This window comes from Trachinotus anak, unplaced genomic scaffold, assembly GCF_046630095.1.
Source record: "Trachinotus anak isolate AG129_WGS33_773 ecotype Australia unplaced genomic scaffold, CSIRO_AGI_Tana_v1 ptg000023l, whole genome shotgun sequence".
In the NCBI taxonomy this organism is placed as follows: domain Eukaryota; kingdom Metazoa; phylum Chordata; class Actinopteri; order Carangiformes; family Carangidae; genus Trachinotus; species Trachinotus anak.
In genome coordinates, this window is record NW_027273874.1 from 2,951,933 (window position 1) to 2,967,059 (window position 15,127).

General features: G+C 44.5%; 2 protein-coding genes across 2 annotated transcripts; one reads left to right on the forward strand and one right to left on the reverse strand.

The window, feature by feature from the left end:
- Positions 1-216: 216 nt before the first annotated feature.
- mrpl52 (mitochondrial ribosomal protein L52) lies at positions 217-2,203 on the reverse strand. Its single transcript, XM_071459963.1, has 5 exons — positions 2,112-2,203; positions 1,646-1,715; positions 812-879; positions 613-677; positions 217-497 (listed from the first exon to the last, which is right to left on the reverse strand). Exons 1-5 carry the CDS (start codon positions 2,143-2,145, stop codon positions 345-347), a joined length of 390 nt encoding a protein of 129 aa, XP_071316064.1. The 5' UTR covers positions 2,146-2,203; the 3' UTR covers positions 217-344.
- A 4,378-nt stretch (positions 2,204-6,581) lies between these two features.
- On the forward strand, positions 6,582-14,951 carry ajuba (ajuba LIM protein). Its single transcript, XM_071458950.1, has 8 exons — positions 6,582-9,428; positions 11,963-12,064; positions 12,197-12,264; positions 12,423-12,485; positions 13,245-13,375; positions 13,810-13,861; positions 14,161-14,229; positions 14,382-14,951. Exons 1-8 carry the CDS (start codon positions 7,841-7,843, stop codon positions 14,511-14,513), a joined length of 2,205 nt encoding a protein of 734 aa, XP_071315051.1. The 5' UTR covers positions 6,582-7,840; the 3' UTR covers positions 14,514-14,951.
- The last annotated feature ends 176 nt before the right edge of the window (positions 14,952-15,127 follow it).

Consider the following 15,127-nt stretch of genomic DNA (forward strand, 5'->3'; position numbering starts at 1 on the left):
CTGCCTGCCCAACAAAACTCCTCTCTGAGCCTGGCGCCAGACAAAATGGCGTTTGAGCTCTCACGCCACCTAAAAGGAGAAATGCTGCATTCTAGTGGAAGCTGAGAGACACTAACAACCATGTAAATCATCACTCATTCGCTAAACAGAGGTTCGCTGCTTATTTTTCGAGCAGCCCACAAATCCACGTCAAATAACAGCTTCAGGTTCAAAGTATAAATCAAAAACAGAAGAAATGTTTAATTATAGAGCAGAGAAAAAGCCATGCATTCTTACAAAGAGTAAATATCAACAGGTGGTTTAGAATAAGGACATCACAACAGGATTACAGTGATAATCTGGGTCTAACTTTGAGATTTTTTCTTCATTAATGACATCCCTTTAGGTTTGAATAAAAGAGACTTTTTGTGCTCCTCCGTTCGTTTGGCCTTGTCCTGTCTTTCCTTCCACATTTCTATTCCTCTGTCCACCTCCGTGTTCAGCATCACGATGCGTCTCTGTGAGAGGAAGCAGAAAATGCGAGGTTACAGATGAGTGCGAGTAAGAATTTAAATACAGAAGGAGGTGTTTAAAAAAAATAAATAAATAAAAAGATAAATGTGCGATACTCACTGCTAAAACTTCCCTCTCTTGCCTTCTTCTCAGGTGGCCCTTCATTGGTGGTGCTTGTCTTCCATCTGTCCGCGGAAAAAGAGGAAATTAACACACAATACAAACCACGAATAACACTAAAACATACATGCAGGTGAATATAGTCGCAGCTTTCTCACATTACCGCAAGTTCAAGATGCAGCCTAGAAATAAAAGATACCTGCATACGACCAGTCGGGCAGATCTGTCAGAGGTCCGTATTCTGTGCCGCTTCGAGAAAGTCCGTGTCTGCAAGAAAACACACGCAGGTCACAGAATATGAAATCTTTCAGGAGGAGGTAGGGCTGAACGATACGCAATAACAAACATACTGTGATTATTTTTGTCAATACGATTGGTGGATATTTACCCCAACGAGTCTCTGGGTGCAGATTCCGTACAACATACTAATTGCATGCATTAAGCTTTCTCTCTTCTTCTGTACTTTACTGCTTTGTGCTCACAGAAAATGACATAAGACTTGCATCATGCCAATTAAACTTCACAAACAAATAGCAAAATGTTTATTCCACAGGTTTAAGCTGTCTCACCACCAGTTGTTTTCATTTTTCTAGCTGCAAACAGCCAAACTGTATCCACCTTCTACTATTGACCCACTGCTCCTCCCACTGTTTGTGCAGTCTGTATGGTTTTTCTAAGCTGGCCCCAGGTATCATGTGTGGTAATTTGGTTAAAGACAAATTCATAAAGCACAAAAACTTGAAGTAATGAAGGTCTTAAGTCTAGAATTTAACAGGGGTCTTCTTCATGTCCACTTATGCTGTGGTAACTGTGTAGTGACGCACATTCCCACACTGACTTTTAATTAAATTTGCACAAACCAGTATCTACAGAGTGAGAAAGGAGCTTTTGGAGGTTGTTCCCCAATTTGCTCAATTAGTAAACAACCCTTGTTGTACATTAACAGCACATTTCAGGAGTTTCTTGATACAAGAACAGACTGTTTCGCAGTATGTAACAATCTCTTTTCTGGTGTAAATACAAGCAAACTTACTCTTTCCTCCATTTCTCTCCAGCCTGTACTCCACATGTGGTGCTGAACTGCCTGCTGGAGCTTCTCAGCACTGGAGAACAACAAGAGAAGAGACAGTATCAGTCCTCTGAGGTCACCTCAAGGCACCTGCAACCACCTGAAAGCCACAGGACTGACTCCAGGAGAGACCGCGTCTTTAAAAGCATCTGTTTAGTCTGTTCAGCTTGTCTGTGGAGTAAAAACCTCGCAGTCAAGTCAGGGGCACATCATGCTGTCAAAGAGTTTACATGGCAGAGCTGTTAGCATTAGCATTAGCGTCAGCGTTAGCCTAGCTTGTCGGACCTTTTGCTTTCACAGTTGTGATTCAAACAGAGGCTGTATCAAAGGCAGCGACTATTACAGACAGATATTTACAGCCCCGAAACTCAGCTTTAGAGTCTTTACGTGTTTCTGACACAGCACATTCACTGAGTAACCTCTGTCTCACCCGAGCGGCACAGCGTCCTGATGGCGGCCGCCATGTTGTCTGCACTGACCCACTAGGTGGGGCTAAAGGTGCGCTGTGTGGGGCCCGGCTAATGTCCGTGTTTTTGACTGAAAAAGTGGATTTTATAACTCATAAATTAATTTAAAACAAAGCTCTGGAGGTGACAAGTTCCCAGTTTGATATTTTTCTCATTTTGGGTTATTGTCATATTAGTCTTGTGCATTCTTTGTGTTGTTAAAACCGTTTTTCTTATTTCTTATAACAATATACAAATTCAAAACACCATCACACCAAAGGCAATTAATCATAAAACGAAATATATATATACATATATAAATAAAGGATGTCGTCTCTTTGTATGAGATTATGTACATGGTTGCTGATAAATTAGATCAAAAAATGTGAAGGGCTTACTATACATACATAATAAAATAATGAAATATTTTGTTTTTTCCCTTTAATTGATCATAGATTGTTTTTTTAATTCATGAATGATGAATTCCACTAATGGTCAGATAGACAGAATATTCCTGATAAAATAATTTGATCATTGATTTTTGCCTCATTATTACCCACTGGTCAAGTAGTATTTTGCCAAAGTCATTTAGAAGTTTGGATTGACCCAAACTCATTTGCATGTGTCAAAGTAATCAACTATTTGAATTTTCAATCGCACAAATACAGTAATTTAATCATAACACCAAACACTCACTGACCCAGGAAGCTTGGTGGAGTAACAGGGGCCCAACATCAAATGCTTTGCCCACGGGGCCCCCTCACCAATAAGTCCAGCCGTGTCTTGCGCAACCATCACTGTCCACAATGAGGCTCCAGTGGAGAAAAAAAAGAAGCAATGAAGAATTTCATTAAACATTCAGTGAGGAGTTGTTTTCATTGTGAGCTAACAGTTATGTCACCTGGATGAGTTTCGTCATGTCTGAGAAAATAAGGGGTTATGTTGGCATGGCCTTGGAGACTTCACTATTTATTTATTTTTATTTACTTATCTAGCAGAGGGAATTTAATGCAGTGGTTGCCAAGCCTCTTTCGGCCTGTGAACCCCGAACAGGCCCTCGTGACCACCCTGCCACAGGTCGTGGCCTTGTGTGAACATGAGTTGTTCAAACTGATGCTTCCTTTCTCAGACTGTCAATGATTTGTGGAGGTTTGGCGAGGTCACAGCATCCAGAACATCACAAAAATGGCATTCGACATTTATGAAAAATCAGGAAAAAAATACATTTCTGGTTTCCTAGGACCCTGACCCCCAGGTTGTGTAGTGGCATTATAGGAAATTGATGATCTAGAGTTCTTGAGGCTTGACCCATACTTCAAGTCAGTCTCTGTGACTTATGTCTCCAACTATATTTTTATAACCTGTCCTTTACAGCTGCCCCAACTCTACAGAGTAAATACTGGAGTTCCCCTTTGGTTTCTGGTGAGCATGGAACTAACCTCTCCAGAAAAACAGAGCACATCCTGGTTGTGTTTAAAGAAATAATTACACAAATGCAGACACAGACAGAGAAAGGTGGGGATTGGTGTGGAGGGACAGCAAGCCTGCTTCATGTGTCCCTCTGTAAATATTGCATTCTGCTTGAAAAGCTCTTCAAAGTATTGTTTTTGTATGAACTGCTCCGACACTAAGCCCAGAAGAATTTCTCTGTTAGCTTTTCAGACAAGTTGCCACTCGCAGCCTGTGAGGTGGAGAGGCTGCAGGGACTCCGGTGAACCGCAGGGGCCCTGAAAGGCTCCATCCGGAGGGGGCTCCGGGGCAGAGAGAGAGAGAGCCGACAGAGGAGGACTTTATCTGGGCTTGTTGGGTGTTGGTGCGTCCGTTAACTGCCACAAAACGGCCGGAATCAGCACTGACTCATGTCGGCCAGTCCTGAAATAGTAGCGGGATGTTTACTCTCTATCGTCCTTGGAGAACACAGACACGCCGAAAAAATCCACCAGCCGCCTCACCCCGCCGTGTCCGTCCGCGCATTCCACAGGCTGCTGGCTCAATAAAGTAGTGCCGTTGCCTACACGACGCAGTTTTACTTCGTTTTTAACAGTGGTAGAGGAAGTAATCTGGTCATTTAAACTGCTTAAACCCCCCCCCCCCCCCCCCCAAAAAAAATACTCCATTCTGAGTAAAAGCCATGCATTTGGAAATTTGCTTAATATTATAAGTAGGCCTATTAGAATGGACAGAGATTAGGTCTCAAAGTATAACACAGAATTTATTCTTTTACCAGAAATTGTAATTTTTTAAATGTGTTTGGGGTTTGTTGCTGTCTTGAAGCATGTCTGCTACAGAATTGGGTTTAATCAGCTCAGTGGATTCCCATTGTGTCTGTGTCATAATACCGAATGGGATGTTGCTGTTGTAGTTTACCCTATAACAATACATCATATTTAACACGATGACCATGTACTTGAGTGCCACATTGAGGTTAATTGCACAAAGGAAAACATGATCTTTCAAGACTTGGTTTGGGTTGTGATCTTAGGGGTTATGGTTATATGAGGAAAACGAAGCCAAAGTAAGAGCCTTGTCTGAAAACAGAAGCGTTTAATTGCTGTTTAAGCTTGTGCCGAGACACAGCCACATGAATACGTCTGTATCCAGTGCTCAGTCATAATAAGCACCAACCTAATGGTTACCCTGTCATTTTCCAGGGGCAAATTAAACCCCTCTTTGTTACTAATTAATAGTTAGTTTGTGGTGATTTGATTAAGTACAGTATTTTAAAATGCATGTACACTAGCTGGCATATTACAGTCCTTAAAACTACATTTTGAATCAGGTCCCTCTGAATAACTGGGCCTCAGGGTTTTGTAGCCTCACAACCTCAACTTTAAGACCCCAGGACACATTTAGGCATAAGACAGCAAAGTTAAAACAAACATGTACAGGCAGGTATGTTTACACTTTGCTTTACAGTCACTTATAGCTAAATCCTGGAGGAGATGCGCATAATCCTTCTTGCTTTATTGAAATGTTGTCATACTGAATATGGGTCAAAAATAGATTTCTGAAATCTCCTCAATACTGTAGACATGACCTTGGGGTCCCCACTGGCCCTGATCACCACACCAAGTAATATTGTATTTGCTTATTCAGACAATGAACTCAAAGCTCCAAATTAAGCAACATGCTATAGGTATCTCTACAGATTAAATGCACATGGATTCAGTCAAAATGACACAGAATCTGACTGTAAAACAAATGCAATGCGAATGAAAAACAGAAAATGTGAAGAAGAACATAATGGGATGAATTAAATCAAAATAAAGACATATTTACACAAACACTATACTTTTATTTCCAGGAAAGCTTTAAAAAGTCACAATGCAAAACAATGTAGCTTCAGGTGATTCAAACCCCTGTGGCGGAAAAATAATAATAATGCTTTTTTTTTTTTTTAATTCACCTCTCATGTCTCTCAGGTCCTGTTTTGTTGTCTGATGTGTAATGATTAATGAAAATGAATCATGTGAATTCTTGAGTAATATATGATACCCATCTTACATTTGCATTATTTTTTCAGACTGAGGTATTTCTACTTTTACTGGAAGATCTTCCACCACAGTCAAATATTTTAATCCAAAAATGCCTCAGACATGATCTCATGAAATCTAGTGCGTGGGCATTGATCCCCCCCTCCTCCTCCCCCCACCTTCAAAAACTCCTTGTCTCAGGGTGATGAGTGAATATTACTTTTATTCTAAGAGCATTATTGTTTTCAGGGAGCAGGTCGGCGGAGTGGTCCCGTCCTCTGAGAAGTTTTGCGTATGAATGACGAAACAGCCATGTCTGGTGGAAAGGTGTTCCGGCCCGCTGGGGAAACGAGCCGCCGCCGACTGATAAAGGAGCAGTGATGCGTCAAGCTCGACACACACAGGACGCACACCCCACCTTCACAATAAAGGCACATTTGTAGGCCAAGTGTGCACAAGCCTATACAGGCTTTACAAACAATACAAACAAAGGTGTCAGTGTATGAGCCTTTTATTACATCTGCCCCTCAACATAATAAAAAAAAAAAAAAAAAACTGCTTTAAAGAAAAAAAAAAAGCATTAGCGTAAAGTAGATCTTTACATACGTGGTGTAAAAGTGGGAGCTAAGGCCTTTATGGTGTCCAAATGAATTCGCACCTCTCTGAAACAGTGGAGTGTTTATTAAAATGACAATAATTGTCAGATGTGGTAAATCTGGTTGATTTCGGGGTCCCTGTGGTATGTGGCCCCCGAGCAGGTGTCTCCTTTACCTGGTCAATATTTCAGCCTCGGCCTGGGGATGCCTGGATAGGAAACAGAATTGGGTAAAAATGCAGTGGTTAATAAAAATAAAAAATCATCCAGGTTGCTAGGACAGTCTTCCTGAAGATACTATAAGATAATTGGGAGAATGTTTTTAAAAGACATTCTGGGAAAGGGTAAGGAAAGAGTTTATTTTGAAAAGCCGCAACCGGAACTAGCTGTGTCCGCCGAATATAACTCGACACTTGAGTAGAAAAAAAAAAAAGAGGGGGGAGGTAAGTAATTATTTAGGGGGAAGAAAGAAAGAAACAAAGTTGTCGACCGTGCAATGCACACTGGGAGGGATTTTATTCATCTGGAGAGGCTTGTTTCGCCCAGCGCCGGGCTGCTGGGATGCGGGTGTAACGGCGCTGCGCTTCCCCCTCGTTTCCTTCTCTGTCTCCAAACTTCTCCGCTACTGTTTCACCGAGCCCCGGACCGGATTTCTCCTTTTTCTCCGGGAATGATAAAAGCAGCCGAGCACAGCCGGACGGACGGACGGGCTGAGGAGTGTTTTCTGTGGCCCGACTTTAAGTTAATCATGGTGTTTTAATTTATTTTTTTTTTTCCCCCCCCTGAGCGCATTTCTGTGCCCGGAATGAATGGCAGAAGTCGGGTGAGTCGACTATCTGTGCACGAACGGATTTATTTTCTCGTCTACACTGGACCCCACATGAAGTGGTGATAGCCTGCATCCTGCTGAACCTCCCCGCTTTGTGTGTGTGTGTGTTTTCTCTTTTTTTTTTTTTTTTATTTTATTTTTTTTTAAAGAAAATTCAAACACACACACTCAAAACACACACACGCACTGGATAACCACGTTATAAAACCGACTTTCCCGAAGCACATTTCAGACAACAGAGAAGATGCAGATGTGGAGCCACATGAGGGTCCACAAAGGAGGCCCTCCGCGACCATAGGTCACGAAGAAGTGTCCTGGATGTATGTTTCCTCCTGCTTCCTGGCTGGATTGAGCTGAACTATTAGTAACTGTCTAATAATCCAATGGATTGTTGCTCACCACAGCCTACCTGTGCCTGTGGATTTTCCACATAAGGGCAAACCAGATGACTCAGAGGACTTTAGTCATGTAACCACCCTGAAATGTCTTAGAAGTCTTATTTATCTGTCCTGTATTTATTGTGTGTGTATATAAGGGGGGGGGGGGGGGTCCATGTTTAGCTTTGAGCTACTTTCAAGGTCAGTTTTTAATTTCTCATTATAGAATTTTTGAAATCAGACATTTCAACTGTCTCGGTAAAAGCTGTAGATTTCCTTGAACATCTTTGTTCTGCTGTATATCTGCCGACACTGTGTTTGAGCGCATTCATCTGTAACTTAAAGTGGAAGCTGGAAGACTTGACTTTGCCCAGACAGGTAAAAAAACAAAACAAAACAAACAAACAAGAAAAAAAAACAAACTTGAGAAGGTTTCATCATGGACAAGCCGATAAGTAAGTTATTGGAGAAGTTAAAGATAACAGACTCGGGCAGTGTGAAATTCAACAGTTCAAAGAAAAAGCATGACTCTGCCAACAACTCTAATAACAGCAACGCCAACACTGGCATCTCCGGAGGCAGCGGTCTGCCACCAGCTTCCAGCTCTGCAGCTGCCTCGCCCTCGAGACCCGGCCAGTTCTCGCTTGCCTCTGCAACCACAAGCGATGCATGTGTTCCAGTGAGTGGGAGGGGAGGAGGTGCAGGAGGAGGAGGAGGAGGAGGAGGAGGAGGAGGAGGGATGGGAATGGCTCCCTCTCAGCTCCTCACCCCACCACAGACGTCCTCCACGGTGGGTGCTGTACCTTCAGACGGCGAGCAGCCGCTTCACCCCTCCACCTTGGCACCGCTGAGGCGTCGCTCCCCTCAGCAGCGAGCTTCCTGCTACCTGGGGGAAGGTGTGGATTCTCACATGAGGCGTGAGTCAGGTTTGGGCCCTGAGTGTGACCCTCTGGGGGCGTTTGGCTCCAAGACGTCCCTCAATCAACGGCGCTACTCCCTGGAGCTCCAGCAGCTGGTCAGACGACAGCAGCTCCTCTCCCAGCCGCCGCCTCTCTCCGTCCCACCGCCGTACCCTCCTGCTACGGGCTATGGATCAGCCCCCAGGGGTGGTGGAGGTGGCCTGGGCGAGCCTGGCTACCTCTCCGAGCCTGAGAGGCACAAGCGTCTCTCCCTTCAGGAGGCTCTGTTCTACAAACGCCTGAGCACGGGGAGTGAACTGTTGGAGAGCACCAGGCCTGCATCCCTCTCTCATCCACCACATCGTCCATCTGATGTGACCGGCGGAGGTGTAGGAGGCAGCTTCTTTTACCCACCAGGCCCGACTGTGAGCCCGTGCTCGTCATTCAGCCTGCAGGAGTCGGTGCTGGTCAGTCCCAGGTCCAGCTTCGCCTCCAGCACGGCCAGCGGCGGCGGCGGAGGGAGCCCCATGGGGAGCCGCTGTAGCAGCAACCGGACCAGCGGCATCAGCCTGGGCTACGACTCCCGCTACTCCAACTCCGGAGGCCTCCCTCCGCAACAGCAGTCCCCGTCCATGCAGACAGGGGGCTCTGTGGCTGGTTACGGTGCTCCAGGCAGGCCCGGGGTCACTCCTGTGGAGGCCTGGTCTCAGTACCTGGAGGGGGGTATGCGTCCAGGGACCTATGACAGTCGACACTCCTACCCGCCTGCTGTTGGAAGTCCAGGAGCAGCATGCTACCAGGGTGGCCCAGAGTGGTGGGATGAGCAGCAGGTGGGAGTGAGAGGCAAAGAGGGGGGCGTGATGGGAGAGAGGGCCCGCTACTCTGACCTGCCTGGCACCCGGTATCAGGAAGAGCTCACCCGACTTCTACTGAGAGATGTAGCGCTAGAAGGTGGGGGGCTCCTGGAGGGCCTGAAGCTGAAGGAGCAGTCTCTAGCCCTGACGGCGCTTTCTAAACCGAGCGCGACAACACTGGGGCCTTCCTCAGCCGGAGGGCCGGCCAAACCTCAGGAGGATCCAGGAGCCGGAGCTGGGAGAGAGGCTACAGAGAACCGCCAGGAGTACTTTGGTGAGATTTTTTTTTTTTTTTTTAAACTTTAAACGTTTTCAGGCTCCAATGTATGAACAGGAATTTGAGAAGAAAGGCAGCAACACAGCTGCATTTAACACAAATTGTAAAATCATATCCCTAATTTGAGCCAGTGCAGTCATTGTTCATACATGGCATCCCATGCATTCACAACGGAGCGCTGGGTCACCCAGCATCCGCCCTCAGTGTGTTATTATTGTCCTCTCCACTGCCCGGTGTCAGATCACAGGTTCCTCTCTAAATGAAAGGGTTGTAGGGATGGATGGACAGATTAATAGTTGAAAGAGTGTATGGATGGATGGATGGTGCGTTGGAACCTGCAGAGACATGCAGGGTTGGAGCACGCAAAGCATAAAGGAGGAAAAAAAAAAAACAAACGCTCAGGCTTCGGAGCATATGTGTTTGGCTTCATGTAGGTCACACTTCAAGATGTAAATTGTTGACAATCGATGGAAGCAAACAAAGGCCCAACAGTGCAGATATGTGTATTTTAAAAAAAAAAAAAAAAAAAAGAATCCAGGCTCACACCTGTATCCAGAACATCAGGCTCGGTCAGCTGATGTTTCAGGCAGGCGTTGCCGATTTGCCACAGTGTGGTGCACACAGAGGGCTAACGCGGCGTATCTACACGGCCATTAAACTGCAAAATCCTGCTGTAACACTGCAGCTCCAACACACGTCCCACCATTACTGTGAGTCACAGGGGATGAGGGCTCAGGATGTGTGTGTGTGTGTGTGTGTGTGTGTGGCAGGGCAGGAGTGTGTTACAGTGGCTGGATGAATATGTGTGTATGTGTGTATTGTTTCTCTGTGGCAGGGTGTGTTTTCCCCTGAGTGACTTCAGGCCACAGTAACGCAGTGTGTGAGTGAGTCATGTGTGTGTGTGTGTGTGTTAGTGTGTGTTGGTGTGTGTAATGCTGCCTTGGCGTGTGCAGGGGCGGTGTGCTGTAGCCTGTTTTTCTGCTCAGGTATGTGTGCCCAGAGGGGACATACAATACTGTACTCCTCTCAGCCATTAGGGAGGAATCAGAGGCTGTGAGGCGTGAAGACAGACGCTCCGAGCTCAGCTGACACACACACCTACATGAAGGGGTAATGCCAAACAACGCTAGGAAAACCCCGCTCTGATTAAAAAAAAATATATATATATATAAATCAAGACAAAGGAGAATGAGTCAGAAAACAAATGAAAGACGGTTTTTCTTGTTCATTTTAATTCCACAAGGTGAAAAGAAGCGGAGATGCACACAAAACTCATCTGTAATAAATATTCTTACACTCCTTCAACTACTTTTAGGAAAAAAGAAAAAAAAAAGAGGATCATTTGCCGTGATGCAGTTGTGTTAATTGTTAATTTGCCCAAATGAACTTTATTCCACAAAACCCTGGCTTTAAAAGACTTAAAAACTTAAACCAACTCTTTTCCAGCTTATTCTACATGTAGCAGGTTCAGATGATGTATTTAAAGCCTTGAGTTTGAGTGTTGGGCCTCTGGTTTCTGGCTTTGGCAGAGAGCGGTGCCCGTTCCTAAATATCAGAGGGACTGTCCAAGATCGGAGCAGCGCAGTGCAGGAATCCTGGATTTGTGTGGCACTCCCTCAGCCACATTAGAAAGGAAAAAATGCAGGCAGACCCTTTAAATAGATCACAGAAACGCTCGGACCACCACCGCCACCACCGCCAATTTTCCACTTTACGTTTAGTGCCCTGGGTAGAGCTCGACATGTCCTGAACTGTGCTCTGTTAGATGAGAAACAGAGGCGGGAGTTGGTGCGCCGTGGGTGAGGTCTGTTTTTTTTTTTTTTTTGTTTTGTTTTGTTTTGTTTTAAACAGCCACTAAGCAGCAAAACTAGAAGTCATGTTAATCTTGACCTAGAAATGTTTATTTACCTTCTTGTGAATGACCAAGGCCCGATCCCTGACCGTGAACTGAAACAAAAAGAGAAAGGAGCTGTAAAGGTGAACGCGATGACAAAGCGTCTGTTCGGCTGACTTAAATTAGGAAAAAATGATCGTTTATTCTGTAATTTCCCTCTGCTGGTTGTTGTTTCCTGAGGTGGTTAAGGTTCCTAACTTCAAGAAAAAGTTAAATCTCCCAATTGCTCCAATTGTGGGGTTTGAAGTCAAATTTAAAGGAACGTCTTCATTTATAAAAAAAAAAAAAAAAAACTCCAGAAGAAGGAGACATCTATTTTCTGAAGCGACTGCCAAATAGTTAGATCCGGTGGAGTTTCCCTTTAATAACAGAGCTTTACCAGAGACACTTGAGTGGATGAGCAAACAGGCTGGCACGGGGAGCTGGGTTTGAACTGTGTGAAAATCCCCTAGGTGGTGCGAACGAGAGGATTTACAAGTGTTGACACTTTGTGTGGAGTTGGATTTCAGACACATCCTCTTGGAATGCGTCGTAAACGAAGTGCTAAGAGCCGCTGAGCTTAAATGCATGTTTGTGTCCGTTTCATATCCCCCCCCCCCCCCCCCACCACCACCACCACCACCACCACCACCACCAGGAACCTGTGTGAAGTGTGGGAAAGGCGTGTACGGGGCCGACAACGCCTGCCAGGCTCTGGACAACCTCTATCACACACGCTGCTTCACCTGTGTGTCCTGCGGTGAGTGCCCCCACCTCAACACAACAGCGATGATGTCGATCAGTGATCTGTCCCCACCACACCTTTTCTAAACATCTTCTTTTTTTTTTTTTTTTTGTCTTCAAATCGTTTCCTATCTCTCTCCCTCTGCAGGACGCACCCTGAGAAACAAGGACTTCTACAATGTCAGTGGCTCTGTGTACTGTAAAGAGGATTACATGGTAAGAGTTGAGGTCAAGGCGTGTTTTGTCATCCACCTCTCGCGCACACAGACACACAGACACACAGACACACACACACACACACACACACACAGAGACATGCTCGGAGTCAGAGGATTGATTTTCTGCTAATGGTAATCTCTTTGTTTTAATTACAGTTTTCGGGATTCCAGGCTGCTGCTGAGAAGTGTAGTGTGTGTGGCCACCTTATTCTTGAACAGGTGAGAGGGGTGTGTGTGTGTGTGTGTGTGTGTGTGTGTGTGTGTGTGTGTGTGTGTGCGTGTGTGCGCGTGTGTGTGTGTGTGGACTTGCCACGATAAGAGACACACAAATACATCTAACCACTTGGACTTATGTTAGATTTAAAGGAGTATACTCCAACTCTTAACCTGCCGGGGGTAATTTTTAGTTAGTCGCAGCCAAATTCCTTTGAAGAATCCACCCCCCCCCCACCCCACCCCCCCCTCCCAGAGGATAGAGAAATTCACTGACGTCTTTTTATTGGCTCCTCTTCGGGTTCCCACGGCAGATTTCAGAGGAATGTTTGCCTTGGGCTTCTGATAAATAAAGAAATCAGTGATTATCTTAAAACTTTTGACCATATTTGAACCACATAATACTCATTATATAAATAGAAAGCTGCCAGCGTGCCTGTGAATCATCAGGCATTATTTTCTGCACTATTTGAAGGGCTTAACCACATCCAGGTTTTAGCACCGCAGATGTTTAACACTCGAGAGTTTGTCATATTTGCTAAATGAAGTGAAGTTGTAAAATAATAATGATAGAAATAATAGTTTGCAATGTCTGTACTGGATTAGCAACTGAAATTAAAGGATGTATTATGATATATGAGGATATACAGATATATATCCATATGCACACCAGCATACACATATATACAGTCTGGGCCAGTTGTCTGTGGAAATAATGAGACTAAATGTTTTTAAATCGTTTCACTTCCTGGCCGTCCTTGTCAGATCCTGCAGGCTCTCGGGAACTCGTACCACCCCGGCTGTTTCCGCTGTGTGGTGTGCTCCAAGGCTCTGGACGGGGTGCCGTTCACCGTGGACCAACACAGCAACATCTACTGCGTCGCAGACTACAACAAGTGAGCCGGACGATGTGTTTAAGTGCTTCTCTGTGGCAACTCAGCCTGTCTACAAAATATCCCGAAACATGAAATCTTAAAACGCTTGGTAGATCCAGCTTCGTGTTCACACTTTAAATTTTCCCATGAAGCAACAACACGAACAATACAAGTTTAAAGAAGGGGACCACGTCCTGTGCAGTAAATTACAAAAGTTGCAGGTGTCCACCAAGAATTAAACGCACATTCTGGATGCACAACAGCAGGTCTTAGCGTCCAGATGAAACCAGAACTGTGAGGGTCTTTTATATGTAACAGAGATGTTATGAAATTTAGTTTTTACATGTGTAACTTTTGAAGAATGTCTTACTCATCCCACTTCCCTTGGAAACATTAGTCAACTGTGAGTGCTCCCGGTTTCCACGGCAACTAAACTTTTTCCTGTCGTCCTGCAGGACTTTTGCTCCCAAGTGCGCTGCCTGTTTACAACCCATCCTACCCACTGAGGTGAGAGAGTGTTTTTTTTTTCTCATACTATTGTTGGTAAATATAATACTGTCCAATATGTGTATTTATTTATTTTTTTCTAAATTTCACTAATGAGAAACGATTGTCCTGTGAACCACAACACTGGAGAATTAGATTGAGTGTACTACATTTTGAACTTTAGCCAAGCTTTACAGCCACTATAACACAAGGAGCATTTTTGGGCAATCACGGAAGAGTATATAAAATTTCTGGTGATTCACACTTTTCCTGAAAGGGGAATCAAAACGTCTCCATTTCCCTCCTGTGTTGTGCTCTAGGGCAGCGAGGAGATCCTCAGGGTCGTGTCTATGAACAAGGACTATCACTTTGAGTGCTACCACTGCGAGGTGAGTGATCTTCAACTAATAAACCCACATTTATTTTGTCCCTAAAATATCACATTTGAATCATGATGTGACTTTGGTTATGAAGCGGACTAACGGCCGATCTCACTTCCTGTGTGTGCATTCCTGTCCTTATCTGCGTCTGTCTCCCTCAGGAGTGTGGTAAGCAGCTCTCCGATAAGCCCGGCTCGCAGTGCTTCCCCTTGGACTCTCATCTCCTCTGCCACTCCTGTCACATGAGCAGAGTGTGCGCCACACACAACATTCCCCCTCACAACACACACTGATGAGCGGCTGTGCAGCTATGGATGTTTGGAGGAAAAAAAAAAAAAAAAAAGCTGGTCGGAAAAATGCTGTCATTCTCATGCTTTTTGCTCCGTCATACGTTGATGAAACTGCTGATATTAAGACATTTCAACTGACTTGGATCAGTCCCTTTGTCACGTGTACTGCCTGCTGTACTTCTTGTACTATTACTGTACCATAGTTATAAGGGAACGGGAAAGAAACTACTGCTTTTTTTACCCCAATGTGGCTACTGTTTGCTGTAGAAGAACAAGGGATTTTGCTAAACTGTTTTGTACATATATTATCGCTAGCAAACATTTTGCACTTAAATTTGACTTTACTGTAAGAGATTTGTTACGTGAATCTGTATTTGGGGAAAAACATTACTGCAATTCCTGTATGTTGTAATAAATATTTTCATTTTCGTGTTCCAACAATGGTCTACTTGTATGTGCACTTGACAAATGTGAGCTCAATCTTGTAATGTTCAGCAAAATTTGAAGCTCTCAAGCTTTGCCTTTGCACTGAACAATAACAAATATTTTGCCAGTATATTCATGATTAAAGAAATAGAAGTCAAACACTTGGACATCAGCTCGGTGGCTGGCAGCCA